Source organism: Lontra canadensis, unplaced genomic scaffold, assembly GCF_010015895.1.
Source record: "Lontra canadensis isolate GAN:19392208 unplaced genomic scaffold, GSC_riverotter_1.0 scaffold20, whole genome shotgun sequence".
Lineage (NCBI taxonomy): Eukaryota > Metazoa > Chordata > Mammalia > Carnivora > Mustelidae > Lontra > Lontra canadensis.
This window is the reverse complement of record NW_022631014.1, coordinates 17,431,982-17,449,823: the sequence shown is the minus strand read 5'-3', so window position 1 is coordinate 17,449,823 and position 17,842 is coordinate 17,431,982. Positions and strand designations below refer to the sequence as shown.

General features: G+C 39.3%; 1 protein-coding gene across 4 annotated transcripts in view; it reads left to right on the top strand.

The window, feature by feature from the left end:
* The window catches only part of MOBP (myelin associated oligodendrocyte basic protein), a 46,926-nt gene extending 30,416 nt beyond the window's left edge, over window positions 1-16,510 (top strand). For all 4 annotated transcript variants that reach the window (XM_032861132.1, XM_032861133.1, XM_032861131.1 and 1 more), the window contains 3 exons: window positions 5,310-5,529; window positions 15,825-15,908; window positions 16,022-16,510. In XM_032861132.1, the coding sequence (XP_032717023.1) occupies window positions 5,310-5,349 (40 nt within the window). In that variant the 3' untranslated portion in view covers window positions 5,350-5,529; window positions 15,825-15,908; window positions 16,022-16,510. The remainder of the gene's footprint in view (window positions 1-5,309; window positions 5,530-15,824; window positions 15,909-16,021) is intronic.
* Window positions 16,511-17,842: the final 1,332 nt, after the last annotated feature.

The following is a 17,842-nucleotide window of genomic DNA, read 5'->3' as shown; positions in this document are numbered from 1 at the left end:
AACTCCATGCTGTTTTCCATAGTGGTTGCACCAATTTACATTCCCACCAACAGTGCACAAGGGTTGCCTGTTCTCCACATCTTTACCAACACTTGTTACTTCCAGTCTTTTTGGTATTAGCCATTCTTACAGGTGTTGGTGGTATCTCATGTGTTTTTGATTTGCATTTTTCTGTTGATTAGTGATGTTAAAAATCTTTTCATGTATCTGTTGGCCATCTGTATGTCTTCTCTAAAAAAAAAGTCTATTCAAACTCCTTTCTTCACTTTTCTCCCTCTCTAAATTAGAAGCCATGGCTCAACATTTTAATCTTTTTCAAAAACACCCTGAAGTCCACTACCCTCTGAATATCTGTCTCATGTCTTTGGGAAAACTCTAACTTTGGGTGTATCCAGCCATCTGTCTTCACCATGTCTGTTTCCAGGCAGCTGTGTCTGATTGGAAAATAACACACATCAGGACAGTAGTAGTTGGGTATAAACAGGATTATGCCCATCATATCACCTAGCACTATTAACTTTTGGGCAGTCATAGTTCAGTTATGTGCATTCAGATAAAAGAGAAAGGCATGGACCCCAAAAGTGTCATATATATGTATGCAATACACCCACCCACCCCCACACATAACCTACATATATCAGGTTTATTGAGATATAATTTGCATGCAGTAGCATTTGACTTTTTTGGCAAACAGTTCTAGACACACAATCATGTAACCACCATCACAGTTGAGACATCAGGTATTTTCATCCCCTCATCCCCCCACCAAATTTCCCTCATATTTCCTCTTTGCAGTCAATCGCCGAACACCTGACAACCAATAATCTTTTCTGTCCCTAGAGTTCTGTCTTATAAGTCTAAAATGTCATATAAATGGAATTGTACAGTATGTACCCTCTTGAGTCTGTCTTCTTTAACTTAGCATAATGCATCTGAGATTGAACCATGTTGCATGAATCAGCAGTTTTTTCATTTTTATTGCTGAGTAATATTCCATTATATGCACGTACCTATCATAGTTTTCCATTAACCAGTTGAAGGGTATTTAGATTGTTTCCAGTTTTGGGTGATTATGAATAAACCTGCTGTAAACATTCATGTGAGTGTAAGTTTTCTTTTCTCTTGAGTAAATAACTAGAACTGGTATTGCTGGGTGATGTGGTAGATATATGTTTAAATGTGTAAGAAACTGCTAAATTGTTTTAGACAGTGGTTATATTATTTTGTATTCCCACTAGCAATGTGGGATGTTCTGCATTTTGTCAGCTTTTAAATTTTTACCCATTCCAATAAATGTATAGTGCTATCTCATTGTAGTTTTAATTTTGTATTTTCTTAATGACTAGTGACATTGAGCATCTTTAAATGATATTTATATATCATCCACCCAAGATGGGTGATATTTACTAGTCAAGTGTGTGTTCAATCTTTTTGCCCATTTTAGGGGTACCTGGGTGGCTCAGTCATTAAGTGTCTGCCTTCAGCTCAGGTCATGGTCCCAGGGTCCTGGGATCAAGCCCCACATCTCTCTGCTCATTGGGAAACCTGCTTCTCCTTCTCCCACTCCCCCTGCTGGTGTTCCCTCTCTTGCTGTGTCTCTCTCTGTCAAATAAATAAATAAAATCTTTAAACAAAAGATCTTTTGCCCATTTCAGAAAGTTGGTTGCTATTTTTCTTGTTATTGTGCTTTTGGAGTTTAAAAATATATCTGGATATATACTAAATATATAATCAAATATAAGAAATTTAATATATTTATTAAATATATGTTTTACAAATATTTTCTCCCAGTCTATGGCTAGCTTGACTTGTTTTCTCATTTTCTTAATGTCTTTTGAAGAACCAAAATTTTAAATTTTGATGAACCCCAATTTATCAATTTTTTTCCTTTTATAGATAATGTTTTTTGTATTATATGTAAGAATTCTTTGCCTAACCCAAGGTCCCAAAGATTTTTTCCTATGTTTTCTTCTAGAAATCTAAAACTTTAGGTTTACATCTACATTATTGTCCATTTTGAGTTAATATTTTATAAATAGTGTGAAGTATGGATTGAGGTTTAATTTTTTTTTTTTGCATATGGACATTCAGTTGTTCCAACACCATTTATTGAGAAGATTCTCCACTGAATTACTTTTGCAATTTTGTCAAAAATTTGTTGACTAAATGTATGAGTTTATTCCTGGACTTTCTATTCTGTTTGTTAATTTACGTATCCTTCTTTTACCAACTTTATTACTATAGCCTTACAGTAAGTATTGAAATCAGTTTAGTGTGAATTCTCCGATACTGTTCTTTATTTTTGAAATTTGTTGTGATTATTCTAGTTCCTCTACTTTCCCATACAAAATTTAGGGTCATTGTGTGAATTTATACAATATATTCTGGTAGAATTGAATGGGGCTGTGTTGAGTTTATAAATCAACTTGGTGAAAACTGTAACAATATTGAATCTGTGGACATGGTATATCTGCCCATTCATTTAGACCTTTTTTGTTTTGCATTTTCAGCATAAAGATATTATACATATTTTGTTTGCTTTATAATGAAGCACTTCATGCATTATATACATAAAAATATATACCATATATAAAATATAATTGATATATAAATACATATCAATGTATATAAAATATATAAAATATAATTGTTGATATATAAAATTTATTTAACAATATATAACAATTGATTTTTGTATATTGATCATGTATCTTGTGATCTTGCTAAACTGAGTCTAGTTTTTTTTCTGGGGCAGATTCTGGGATTTTCTACATTGACAATCATGTCTGTGAATTTTTTTGGTGCTTTTTTTTTCCTTTTCAATATGTATGTTTAATTTTTGTATGGTTTAAACTACTATTTCACTTGAATATTTTCTTCTTAGAGAAATATTTTAACAAGATTAAGTCCTTGCAAAATTGGCTTTCTGGAACATTAAAGGAGGCTAGAACCCAAATTAGATGCTCTGTTATGTGGAGAGTCTTTATAATTTTCATCCCTCAAAGGTGTGCTACAATAAGATGACTCGGACATTTTATATAAGATTTGACTTTTGTGTAATAATGACCTGTTATTTTCCTGTTTTGACTTGGCCAATGAGGATGATGTACAGAGTATTTCATGTAGGCATAGAACTCCTCCTCTCCTGTGTCTGCAGACTCATCATATTGTCATTTCTAAGGAGTCTTGGTATAGCCTTTTGACTTAAGGGTCTTCACACTTCTTGCTATCAGATGGCCACCTCTCCCCTGAGCTTGTCTTTTACTTCCATTACTACATTTCAGACACAATAGTGTGCATCTCTCTTGCCAGAATCTGCATGAATCAGGACCTGGGACTCTTAACACTTATATCTCCAGGACCTGATTCAGGGGTTGGCTGATGTTACTCAGTGAATAAGACCTGAAAATACAACCTAGCTGTCATTCTGGCACAGTGGGAAGGGCAAAGACTCTGACATCAGGTTTGAATCCAAGCTCTGCTGTCTGTCAAAGTTATTCTTTGAAAGCTATATTTTTCCCATTTGTAAAATGAGGATTTTACCTTCCTCATCAGTTATTAGTGTAAAGTGCATTGTTCATCATCTTATACTGTTAGGTAAGCGGATGTTATTAGAACTGTTATTTAATAGATACATTGTATCATTTAATCCTGGCCATTAGCAGATCCTCCCCAACTCAGTTGCTTCCCCTTGTTGAATTGGAGTTCATGGGCTATTGCTGCACAATTTGGCTACCCCTAGTGGTACCCATGTAGCTGCCATTGCCATTGGAGGGCTAATTAGATAATAAGGTACTCACACCATCTAAGATGCCACAGTGGTTGATTGCAGTGCTACCTGCACAGGGTGATGCCTGGGATTTGTGGTCTTCCATGTCCGTGCCAGCGCCCAGGGTTTCATATCTAGCATGATTTATGGGATATTCTATTATGAACAGGCTGTCATGCCTCGAGTTCGTGGAAGCAATCCAGAAAATGTAAAGAGATTTTCTTCTCAAACTTCCAGGGATGTGTTCCAACCTTCTCCAGCTATACTTTATTCTACAGGTTAAAATAAAGTATTTATTCTTTTATTTTTCTTGGTATTCAGCCCTGTTAGCTTGATATATAATTTTGGGTTTTGGAAAATGGTATTGCTAACACCTGACTATGAATCTTATTTCTAATTTTAAACACCCCCTCAGTTATAGGAAAAACTGTGTTTCTCATTTTTCAGTGTTAAAAGTATGGCACATTTCTTTTTTTATTAAATTAAATTTTATTTTATTTTTTTCAGTATTCCAAGATTCATTGTTTATGCACCACACCCAGGGCTCCATGCAATATGTGCCCTCCTTAATAACCACCACCAGGTTCACCCATTCCCCCACATCCCTCCCCTCCAAAACTCTCAATTTGTTTCTCAGAGTCCAGTCTCTCACCCTTCGTCTTTCCCTCCAATTTACCCCAATTCTCTTTTCCTTTCCTTCTTCTAATGTCCTCTGTGTTATTCTTTATGCTCCACAAGTAAGTCAAACCATATGATAATTGACTTTCTCTGCCTGACTTATTTCACTCAGCATAATCTCCTCCAGTCCCATCCATGTTGATACAAAAGTTGGGTTTTCCTAATGTGTGTATCTTGGTGGGTTTTTTTTCTTGTTTGATTTTTAAATTAAGAACTTTGATGATGTTCTGAAACTATTTGACATGGCCTCATTTCCAAGGTAGTCACATAGAATTCTGCTGTCTAAATAAATTGTGGTTAATAAAATGTAATCCCTCAGTTGGAGAACAAGCTTGCAAGCAACTGTTTGGAGACACATATTTATAATGTTTTTACTGTGTGTTGTTTATCTCCTGAACACAATCTGTTCCCCATCAAAATAACAACATGTTCATATGGCCACAATTTTATAATGTGAGTTTAAATACCTTAATGTATATAAGTGTACATCATGTCTTTATGCCTATTGTCAGTAAAACTAGTTTTTTTTAAGGAGTGGGGTGGTATTTTTTATTTCCTTTGTGTTTTTCTGTGTCTTAACATTATCTTCAATGATTAAGCAAAAAAGCAATAATTATTATACAAAAAATAGAACTTCAAAAGAATAATTTTTCCTAGGCTTAGGCCAGGAAAAAATTAACATATTATTTTGGCCAGATACTACCAGATTTGTGAAGTTAAGAAAAGAAATTCTAAGGCTAGATTTCCCAGAGAAATAATAACGCTAAGTGTATCTACAAATTCACAATTATGTTAACTGAGCACAGAGAGAATGTTCATCACTTAGAAACACTATGGATTTTTGTTTCTCTTTGTAAACCAGATTGAAAAGGAGGAGCAAGCCAACCCCACGGAAAAAGTGAGGGAGGAGTTTCAAGTGAATGGACCACCTCAGGACCTGGACTCACTGCTTCTTGACTCACGTGCTCTTGGGCAAGTCACCTAGCTTCAAATATGGTGCAGGGACAGACACCTGCTGATGTGGCAACTACCAATGCCCACAGTCCCCTTGGTGCAGGGGCTGCCGGGCAGCCTGCCTGGAGGTGAGAGGGGGCATCTCTATGTGTCATACTCCAGTTGGTGGGTCCCAGCAGTACCCCCTTGGGCTCCAGATCTCAGTACATGGCTCTTTTGGTCTCAGCTACAGTCCTTTCTTTCCCAGAACATGCACAGACCTCCAGAGTCTTTGGAACAGGATAGTCAGGTGCCAGCCCTTTTGTTGTCCTCCAATATCTTTTCCCCTCTATCTTTGGCATCCTGTTGCCTAGCTTGACATTTGATTCTTGATCTTCTTTGTAACGAATCCTCTGTCTGGTTGCTCTCTTTCCCTGTGCCATTTGGTTTTCATTTGACCTCTTTAACCAGTTCCCCTGTACTAGCACACAGTCAGAGGTACAGTTGGCTCTGGGGAAGATTCAAGTTCTTTTGAGTAAGATATTAGGTTAGCAGATGAACCAGACATGCAAGGAAATTCCCAAGGAGGGTAGGAGTTGTCTAAATCCACATGTTAAATTCAGCCAATGTGCTCTGTCAGAGATGAGAGTAAAGTCATGAAGAAGTAACTCCCTCCCACTCCCCAGGCCCCTGTCACCAACCTCACACAGGGATTTGTGAATGTCTTCTTCTGGTCTCTGCCTGGGTGAGAGAAAATATCCCAAGACACTGTTTTTGAGCCTTATCTAACCCATATGGACACATCTAACTCTAGAATTAATTGCTTCAACTTAGGCAAGTTGTCTGGGCTGACTCAATGCCTTACTCCCTGCCCCTTTCTTGAAGGCTCCTGAAGACGACGATGCTGAGAGGGGCCATCTGTGAGGCAGGGATTCTGTTCTCCCATGCTCCCACCTCAGGACACAGACAGGTGGCCCCAGGGCCCTTCATAGGACCAGAAGGGGTACTCAAATAGTTGCTATTTCCAGACCATAGTGCCTCAAATTCCTGGGGAGATCTGAGTGCTGGTCCCTCTCTATTGTCCCTGGTTGGTGCCTCCACATACTATAGTGGGATCAGGTAAAATAGGACAGGAGCTTGACCCTGGGGAAAGGAGAATTAAGTGGGGGGATGGGGGTGAGGAATTGGCAAGTTAGGGTAGATAAGTAGTCCAAGATTTCCCTCCTTTGTAGGAGGTTAACCTTTGATGTGTGCAGGTCTGAACCCAATTATAATGGAATAAGGTTGGGAGTTGACTTCATCTCTGATTTTCTCCCAATATCCATAGCCCCAGACTCTTGGGAAGAACTTTAACCTTAAGTATGGACTCTCAGTCAGGGGCATAGGAAATAACCCCTGACTCTGCCCTTGTTAGACCACATCCCTACACACACAATTTTGGTGGGTGTTGCCCCTGGGTTAATTGGAGGACTCTCAGATCATCTTGCCCTCCTGTTGACTGGTGTGTGTCTTTGTGTATATGTTGGGGAACTTGGCTTTGGGGAAATAGTTTTGGGCTCTCATTTTCTCTCTCAGGCACAAATCCTGGAGAGCCCCTCCAAGTCTCATGCAATTCCATTTCCCCCAAGAGGACCCTGACCACTGAAACTGATTACATGAGAAGATCACACACTAAGAGCCTCCCTTTGGGGGCCTGACCCTGACTTAGGGTTCTACTGTTTGCCCAGCAGCAGCCTTGCAGGAACCTGTCTTGGACCACTTTCCTTACTCATCTCAGAGTTGGGGGATGGAAGGAGAGGGGTTGGGGTGGGCCTATCTCTCTTGAGACTCTAGTGGGGTCCACTCCAGAAGCTATCTCAGCTTCTTGTAATCCCAAGCTTGGCTGATTTGTTTGTTGGCTTTAAAGTTGGGACCAAAGGGTGAGAAATATAGACAGTTGATCCAAGTCCCACTCCTCCTCAACCCTCCAACACTTTTCTATTTAGGAGAACAGAGGAGGGGAGCTGGAGATATGCTCCAGCCCTAAGGTTATAAGACTTATTGCCCTTCCAGGTTTCATCTACCCCATTTGCAGCTCAGAAGCCCTTTCCCTACCCAGCAAGATGACAGTTTCCTGTCTTCTTTCTTTTGTCTACTTTTGTATGTATAAACAATATGTTGTCATAGCTACTCAGTGCTTATGCTCATTCGGGGCTCTGTTCTTGCTATTCACTCTGCCTGTGATGTTCTGGTCCAAGATCTTTGCACTGGTGACTTCAGCTCAAATATCATCTCAGAGATGTTTCCCTTGGAAACTGACTGAGGTTTCCATAGTTACTCTCTATTCCACCACTTTAGATTTTTAGTTGTATTTGTCTTCACAGCACTTATCACTCTTGGGAATTATCTTGTTCATTTGTTTACTTGTTTATTGCTTGGCTCTCCTTCTGCTCTTAATGTAACCTCGATGATCACCAACACCTGTTTCCTGCTACATCTTCAGTTCCCAGCACTAGGAAGAACTCAATAAATACTTATTGACTGAATAGATGTTTGCTTGTTGTTTTTTAAATAGGAATAATTTTTCTGAAAGTTTAGGTACTTTTGAGAAGTATCTCAAAATTTATTGCTAAATTGTATTTAGCAATAAGGAAATATTGGTGACATTTTAGGGCACTCTTGGAGTAAATAGGAGGTGAGGAACAGGAATTTGACCATGAAGGGAAGCAGAAGATAGTCCAGTAGTTGGGGCATTCCGTGAATTCAGGAGATGCTTGAGTGTGGTGAAAGCTGCTGGAAAGGAAGCAGCAGAGTAGGTATGCAAAGGAGAAAGAGATATTGAGGGAGTCAAGAATGGAGGAAGTGGGGCACAAGTGAGGAGATCAGGCACAGAGTATGGGTTCCTTTTCAGTGGAAAAGGGAGAAAGAGGAAGGGAGGATATAGATTTTGGTGGGTTTGCAGTGTTAGTGGCAGGAGCTTGAGGCAGTTCCTGCCTGTGGCTTTGATTTCCTCTTGATGTCAGTGGTGAAGTGAGCTATTCATGATGGGGTAGTAGGTGGTGTTGAGGGTCAGAGATACAAGGACAGTGAACAGGATTATGAAGAGATCACTTCATTTCAGATCTTTGAAATCTTAAAAAAAAAAACTTTCTATGGAGGAATTTAATTAATTAACTAACAATTCAAGGCAACATTTTGCCACTAAGTGGTTGCTTACAATTTCATATTTAGATATAAATCCCAGATCTAAACTTAAGTCCCATATGGTCTCAGATGGAAGAGGAAAGAATTAGAGAAAAAAGGCAGAATCTAAACTTCTCAAGGAATAAAAAATCATAAAGAAGCTTTCACTATGAGAAGCCATAAAAATTCTGATGAATCACAGCAAGATGGGACTGTGCTCTGAGAGAGTAGTTTGTTGAATGTCCATCTGGACTCTCTTCCAACACCAGAGAGATGTGGAAACTCAGGCCTAAAGGGTCGTAGGAAGGTTTCTGGACTGACTCCATAGCACATGTCTCAATCCCACTAATAACACCATTAATGGGTACTTATTATCTCTGCTAAACAAAATGAAGTATTCTTAATGGACAAAGATGATTCTATTAACACAACAATAGAGTGTATAGTTGCAAGTTGGAGAGATTTTGCATACTCACTCTTGTTTGTAACATAAATACACACTTGTAGGAGGGTTGGTTAAGTATAGTGATAAAAATAACTTCTTTCTGTTAAATATCAAGTATACATCCATCCTATACTACATGGTATTTTGGGTTTGTAAATGGGAGAGGTTGGCCATGGCTGCCATAACCACTGAAACCATGATCTTGGCCTTTTTGTTATCATGTTGCAACCTAGAAGTTTCCAAACTGAGATTGGTGGAGACCTGGGACACTTGGGGTACAATATTATAAGATAAGAGGGAGATGGAGCCAACGGGGCTCCAAGCTGCAGCTCCACATCAATTAAGGCAGCTTCCAGGGTCTATGCTGACTTCTAATTTTATGTAGATGAGGGGTTCCACTGAAGTCAAATGGTCTGACAATCTCCGCTGTCACAACTGAGAGCAAATACTGGTACAATACTTATGCTAGTGATTTTCTAAATGATTCATCGAATCAAAGAGTGTACTATTTGGCCTTGCATCATAGCTTTGGGTTCAGTTAACTGGTGTTTCAGTGACAGATGATTTCCTCTTAGGCAACAACTCACCCACCGCCAAGTTGAGTGTTTTGACTTAGGATCAACTGACTAGGTTTATCCAAAGTATGGATGAGCAAAAGTACATAGATCAGCAAACAGTCCTGATAATTATACCTATACTTTGTTTTTAAGCAAATTTACGTTGGAATATTATATTCAACATGGTACTAAAAATCCATTTCTGTAGTATAAGCTACATTAACTGAACTACATCAATAACACATAAAATAGGTTTGCAGGGAGTGGAGAAAATGAGAGGTTAGAGTGTAAGTGGTAGTCTTCATACAAATCAAATATCTATCAGATTTGAGTCATTTGGTTAAAAAGATCTCAGAACAATAAAACTCAGTTCTAAAATAGTGTTAAATTTAAGTACCAAAGAACTGCAAATATTACTTGGACTTTGAAGCACATGCACTGTGCCAAGAGTCCATTCATAACTGAGGCTGGAAGCCCTTGGAGCCCAACGGTGGTATCTGGAGAGAATGGTGCACTCCTCTCTAGAGCCCAAAGGCTATAAATACATTGTAGAGAGAGAGGTAGATAATATCAAGTAATGATGCCTAGAAAGAAGGTACTTTTACAGCAAGAGGGTCTAGGTTTCCAAGATTTCCTTTAGTTAGGAGATGGAAGCTCACCCAGAGGAAAAGTTGGGACTGTCTGGGTCCATATTTGAGAAGATGATGATGATGGCTATTGGAAGTCTTCATCTATTAGGTTAGTGACACATATTCCTGATAAAGATAAGAAGTTATTTGCATCAGCATTAGCCAAAACCAGCCCTCACTGCAGAAAGTAAGAGATTTTGGGCCCAGTCTTTGTTAATGAAGCCATACTTGGACAATATTAGAGGTATATATATTATCAGAAACTGGAAATGATCCCTTGGCCCAGGTGATGGTTCATGCACAGCCCCCTTTGAACTCTAAGCAAATCTGTTTGATTAACGCTGAAATAGAGATATCTCTATAGTGCCTACTACCATCATGGAGGGTTGGGTAGTCTGTCTTTCGGTGGGTGCAGCGCTCAGTAGACATTCTGGCTACTTTTCATCAATTAAATTTTGTGTGCCCAAAGGTCAGGGATAAAGTTTTTCCTGACACCTCACAGGTTACCCTACATGGGTGGCAGCCCATTCACAGCTAATCCACTTCCAGGCATGCTTCTTCCAAGTGAATGGCACAGTGGGGAGTAGACTACCCCAGTACTCACAGGGAGTATCCCATGGGAGCCAGCCTGGCTTCCTGGACTTCTTACTGATAGTTGTTTAGTGATCTTCCTGGATTTGGTTTTATGTCTGAGATCTCTGAAGTACACCAGTCTCTGGGCTTGCTATTTGCAATTTCTGTCTCAGGAAGGCAACATCTCTTTTCCATCCAGGAATAAATTTTAATGTACAAAAAAGAAAAAAACTGGTATCTTAGGCTTTCTTTACCCTCACATAGTGATCCAATAGATTTAGACACAATCTATGTTCACTCTCCATTTCTTGAATCATCTGTGAACATCCCCTTCTGCCCCTGACAGCCTCTGTTCTTTCCCTGTGGCTTATAAGCTTTCTGAGTCACACCCTTTAACAGAATCTTAGTTTTCTGCTGATGGAGATCATTATGGATCTCTACTGCCAGCTGCAAGATTTTGCCTTTAATTTTAAACTAGAGCTTTGCCTATAAGCAGCAAACAAACAAACAAAAAAGAATAATTTTCCAACTTTTGTCTTCCAGCTGCTGCCTTGCTGATACCTCATTATTTGGCTAGGAATATAAATGGTGTCTGTTTTCTTCAACTCTTTTTAATGTGGATTTTGGTACCATCTGATTTCCCTGACTCTTTGTCTTTTTACTATGGTAATCTGCCAACTAACTCTTATTTTTAAAATGATCCTGTTTATTTCCTTCTCTATGATTTTTCTTCTCTGATGCAAAGATGAAGAACAAGTAGTGTCAGCTGCAAAGCACATTTATTCAGAACTTCAACTCCATTATTTTCCTAAGCCACAGCTATTTTCTGAGACTTGAAATCTCCCCTGATTTGCTTGCTGATCTCAGGAGGTAGGGCTGGGAAGGTAGGAACAGCCAGTGGCAGGAGGAAACCTTGTCTCCACTCCACCATTTCTGATGGCTACATCTTCCTCTCCTCCAGCTCCTGTCTTTCGTCCAACTTGCATCTCTTTCCTCACTCATCTGTTTTCCTACAACCTAAATTCACCAAAGAACTTGGTTTTTTGATTTCTAGCAGAGCTACCCACAACTTTCATACATTTTTATTGTTCTGGGTTTCATACTGTCCTCCCCAGATCTTGTTCCCAGATGTTAACTGAGATTCTGCCCAAACCATCAACACTTTGAGTTATGCGGATCCCCACTGTCAGGTGACCAAGAATGATCCAGATGGGGTGATGACCCAAAGCCGGGTTTGTTTTGGCTCCAAAACAAACTGGAATTGGAGGGGTCCAATTCCAGTTTTCCTTGCCTTCCCACATGGCTTGATGCCAAGCTATCACTCAGTGTGCCTTGCAAATGTGCTCACCTCCATTAGGATGGTTATGTCATCTTTCTACTTCCTTAACTTGCTTTCACCTACAATTTTAATTTGCTGATATTTGCATTGTCTCGTGCCTCCAAAAGTCCTCAGTCAAATACTTGAACTTAGGTTCTCATATGATACCCACCCCTTTCTTCTTCTGTGAGTTTCAATTCAGTGAACTCTTGGAGTCCTAATAACAGAATCTCTGGAGTTCAAAGGAAGATCTGGAAGCATTTGGCATCAAATGTGTATGTGGGTAGCAGAGGGGAGGGAGAGATACTCTTTCCTTTTTGTGGCTTCTTTCCTTCTGCTGCTTCATGTGCCCTGGGGGAGGTGGTTTCTTTCCCTTCCACTCCCTGTTTTCCCCTGCTCAAAATCATATGCAGATGGAAGGCAGGGGGGTAAACATAGTGATGTTTTTTACCATACAGAAGGAAATTTGGTTGACATGCCATTCCAATTTCCTCTCTCTTCTGACTTGCAAAATTCAAGTTGCTGTGAAAATGAAAAAACATTAGTCTACATATATCACCCAACAAATCTTCATATAGCTGCTTCTCAAGGCAGCTCTGTGTTCTGAACATTTTTAACCCTCTCTGGGATATAACTGATTTGGAATCATGTTATATAGTGACTTTCTCATGCAAGGATGCATTATTCCACAAACTTGTTTACTCCAGGACAGTATTTTTTATCTATCTATCTATCTATCTAATCTATCATCTATTTAAGCAGTGGGAGAGAGAGAGCATAACCTGGGGGGAGAGGCAGAGGGACAAGGAGAAGCAGACTCCCCACTGAGCAGGGAACCTGATGTGGGGCTCGATTCCAGGATCCTGGGATTGAGACCTGAGCCAAAAATAGATGCTTAACTGACTGAGCCACCAAGGTACCCTATCCGAGAACATTATTTACATAAGGGAAAAATCAGGCTTGTGTGTATGTGTTTTCTTCCTAGATATAGAACTCATTTTGTCTTAAAATCTGAGTTCCCACTTTAAATTTTTAGGGGACCACCTGAACTTTGATCTTCATCCATGTTTTTTTAGGAACCCTCCTTCCTTGGAACCCAGGAGCACTAAGTACTTTTTTACTTGTATCTAAGAGATCAAAACAAAGTGTCTGCAGGCGAGTCCAGAGATAAGTGTGGTCATCATGAGTATCCCTGGCCAGCTGGGTTGATATTTGCTGATTGAATAAATGATGAAAATGTATAGAAGAAAAAAATCGTTTTGAGACGTACTGAGTACTAAGTAGAGTCTCAGAAGTGAAATTTCCAGCCATCAGGGCTTTAGAGACCAAGCTCAGATAACTATTCCAGAGGATAACTGAGAGCACCAAAGTGTATGGTACCATTTCCTCTACCCATGCTGGACAGAGACCAGGGCTCACAGGTGCACTGAGCATACCTTGTATTGGTGAATGCTTGCTCTATTGGTTGATAGTCTTGTGGTGGAAGGGTGTGAGTATGAGTCTGGGCTGAATCACTTTTCCTCTGCCCCAAGCAATATTACTATGGGTATTCATATTTAGGTTTTATCCAAGTTAATACCTAAAAAGTAAGATTTCATTTGAATATGTTAACCTTTTAGTATAACCTGATTTACAAAAAAACTTATCATCTGATTTCTAAAAATATTGATTTCTAAATACTTGATATTTCTTATCTTGTTGTCTATATCTTGGCTATTCTGTACAATTTCAATACATTCTTGTTGGAGCAAATATAGTAAATTAGTAAGTTTTCCAATTGTTGGTATTCAAAGTAGTGGTTCAAAGAAAGTTTCAGGAAAATGGGCAAGTATGCTGGAAAGACCATTTATGTGCATAACAAAACTTGAGCTGGGCATGGCTTTGTTTTTCATTATTTTGGGCAAGTCATTTAAGCCAAACTTCCCTTTTCAGGGCTGTTGTGCAGACCAAAGAAGATGAAATTTTTGAGTCTAAAAGATTTAGTACACTTACATGGAAATAAATTTTCTGGAGGAATATTATAAAGAGTGCTAGTTGATAGAGGTCAGCTTACCTGTTCTTAGTCATATAGAACTTCAGGAACCTGAGTGTTGTGATCAAATAGAGTCTAGGTGGTTTGTTTATTGATATAGGACAATACCTAGAGCAACACTGGACTGTGAAAAGAATGTGTTGGTCCCATACTCTGGGCAGACAACCTTGCATGCACTATCTGTACCCCTCACTGAACAAACTTAGCTCCCTGAGGTGGGGCAACCTTGAGGAACATGAGATATTTGGCTAACTAAAACACTGTGCCTTGCCAAGTGGTGTTTACAGTCCTAGTGTAGAGGAAAAGGGCTATGGACAAAGGAAGGGGAAGTTCAGGGCAGAGGAGGTGGGAAAGAAACTCCGAAGAAATAAGACATATGAAGAGAAAGACTTTGGAAAGAGAATAAAGTAGACTTGACAAAATTTAAGTATTACCAATTGGATTATGAGGTAGTCTCTGCTATAGTGCCTTTTGAAAGCATCACTTCTTTTGGGGTAGGATTTTTTTCTTTTTGAGATGCATTAACATGTTGAGCATGAATTTAAGTAGGACTTGGAGTAGAGTCCACACCAAATTGCTGGGTCACCTTTGGTTTTCCCACATCAGTATACTATCTGCTGCAAGATACCTTTTCCGACTCCATTTGGTTATTATGATGGCATGGGCTAAACCCCCTCATAAGGAGGGGTGGGGTCTTCAGTTTAATGGCAGGGTTTTAGGACATCAGCTTTAACATTAAACCCAAGAACTTTCTAGCAGAGGAAAATGGAGAGACATGAGAAGGGAAAAGAAGGACATAGTGGATAGCCAGCATTTAGAACATGTCTACTACAGAGAATTATCTCAGGAACATTAGAAAGGCCACTTCAAAAATTCAGTCCCTATGGATGCAGAGGTGGTGTGACTGGGAGAAGAAGTGACTTGGGGGTTAGGAGATCCAAGTTCTGTCTCTGGGTCTGTCACTGCTCAGCTACGTTGCTCCAAACACTTTAATCTCTGGTCTTTGATTCACCTGTCTATACAAAGAAAGGGTACCTATAAGAAAATTCCCAGGTCTGAAATTCTGTGATGTAAATGGACTATGTTATCTTACATTTGAATAAAAAGAACATAGATGTACAATACAAGGATATCAGATTTGCAGTTCCTGTGCTTGTGAAGAGACTATGCACACATTGAGATGCTCTGTTTCCTTGGTTAAGCTGTTAGTAGGTGGGGCCTATTAAAGTTCATCCACTGATGGTCAGCATTTTCATCTGGTGCCGTTTTTTGTTGCCTCTGTCTCCCATCTCTCACAGTGGTTGGGCTACATTTTTCCCGTCTATACACCCTACCTGCCCTCTGCTACTCCTATACCTCCAGTCACTTAAAAGACGAACTCTGACTAGAAACTTTAAAGTTGTCTCTCTCTCTCCCTCTTCCTCTCTCTTTCTTCCTGAAAAAGCTTCTTATAAGTACTCTTAGATGGAACAGACCAAAAGGAAGGCAATGTATGGAAAGAGAGCTCTTTCTTTCTTTGTTTATATACCTACTCTTTGAACCAGTCATGTGACCAGAGGGCATGAGGCTCTAAGATTTGCCCAGCTTCAGACACCTACTCCAACATTTGGTCAAGGGGAAGTATCTTTCTGAAGCAAGGTGGGGGAGGCAAGTTGAGGATGTGCAGATAATAACCTCTGGGAGAATAACATAGAGTTCTAATATGACAGATTTTTCTTCCCCCAACAGCCCTTTGAAGATACCCCTCTGTTGTCTTCTGACCTCTGTCACTGCCAATGAGAAATATGTTGTCAGTCTACTTGTTCTTCCATTGTAAGTAAATTGTTATTTTCCCTTGGATTAAGATTTTTCTTTTTGTCTTTCATTTTCTGAATTTTCATTGTGATGTCACTAAGTATAGACTTATTTTTATTTATTTTGCTTAGGACTCAAGTTTCTTCAATCTGAAGATATATATCTTTCTTCAGGGATGCACACAAAAAAATATGGTTGTATAACCATCATAATGGCAAAAATAAAAAATTATCAAGTTTTGGGAAAAATTCTGATAAGCCACTGATAAAAATTTATAGACTATTATAATACTTCTGGGGTACAAACTGGGGATGCTAGCAAAATAAGATATTATATAACTTATGATAAAGCAATTATAATTCTAGGTACTGATCCTGGAGAAAACTTGCATTCATGAGAAAAGGAGGCACACATACATCTATTCAGTAAAGAATTGTTTGCCATTGGAAAAAAAAGAGAGAGAAACAGAAAGAAATTAAAATAAAAATGTTCACTAATAGAATGAGTAAATCAACAATGGTATACTTATAAATAAAATTCTTAACAGCAGTTAAAACAAATGAATCATATATACCTACACCAGATACACAAATTTTTAAGACAAATGAAGAATATAAAAAGCAAACTGATGCCCCATGCGTACATTTTAATGACCCATAATACTGTAATTGTGCGATAAGCAGAAACCATGATATCTCAAATGCTCTCTATAATGGAATAGATTTAAAAAATGACAACAAAAAATGAAAGCCTATCTAAAAAATATCTATCCCCCAGAAGTCAAAAGGAAGATATGAAATAATTCCTGGCTTGAAGAAATAAGAGATTAAAAGCTATATAGAAATATTAGCCAGACACAAAGGAGTTTGGCGGGATAAGTGGGAGACTCATGATCAGCCTGGGGTCTTTCCAAGGTTACAAGTCTTAGAGAATAGAACACTTGCTCATTTTGGACCTGGGTTGTGCTGTGGCTTCAAACAGGTTTCTGACATGTGGACAAAGGGGTGGAGTTAGAATACACCATTCCTCCCAACCTTCCTGTAGCAATAGTTAGGAAAGCACAGTAGAAGATAATGGAATGTTGCAGAATGTGGAGGGATGTAAAATGGGTAGTATTAGTAGAGGAAGCTCAGGAGAGCGAGGGCATCTGAAACAGTCTTGTGCTGGGGGTTGGGTGGCCAAGCACAGGCAGATGCCTGACACTCCAACAAGGCTGTGGCTCTGTGTCCTTGAGTGAGCACAGCCAGACCCAGCCAAGTTTAAAAGGCAAGTGGGAATATGGGGCAATGCCAGAGGAAGTCTGCTTAAGGTGTGGGGCTGGGGGGAGAGGGAAACCAGAGAGTAGGGAGGAAAAATGCTAGACTCAGGTAAGATCCAGCTCAGAAGACTATTCCTCTGCAAAGCAGAATCAGGCCAACTACTCCCAAGGCAACTGGAAAAACAAGTCAGAGCATTTGGCTTCCTCAGCTGGGGAGGCCACTTCTCTGGGCAAGTGGCAATAAAAAGGCAGGGGAATTGAGCTACACAAAGCCCTCAGGTAGAAATGTTTCTCCTGCCTAAACTCGGGTGCTAAATGAACAACAAAATGAGAACCTCTACTATGAACACTTTTTAATTATGAGATATGTGAGGCCATTACATTCCTGGGAATGACACCAGGGGTGCCATGACAGTCCACTAGAAAGATCAAATTTGTCGGCCAGCCCCACTCAGACCTAATAAGGAAACTTAATATTCCTTCAGCCCATTTTAGATTTTGGCAAAGCCAGACCTCACACTTAGTAACTTCCTTGGTTCTATCCTCTATATCACTCAGAAGATACAGATATTACAGAATGCAAAATCGAGAAGAAAAGAGCATGGTGTGTATTAACTTATGTAAAAAACTGGATAATACCACAGAAATGTTAATAACTAGAAATTACTGAATTGTCTGTGTTTGTCTGTTGTGG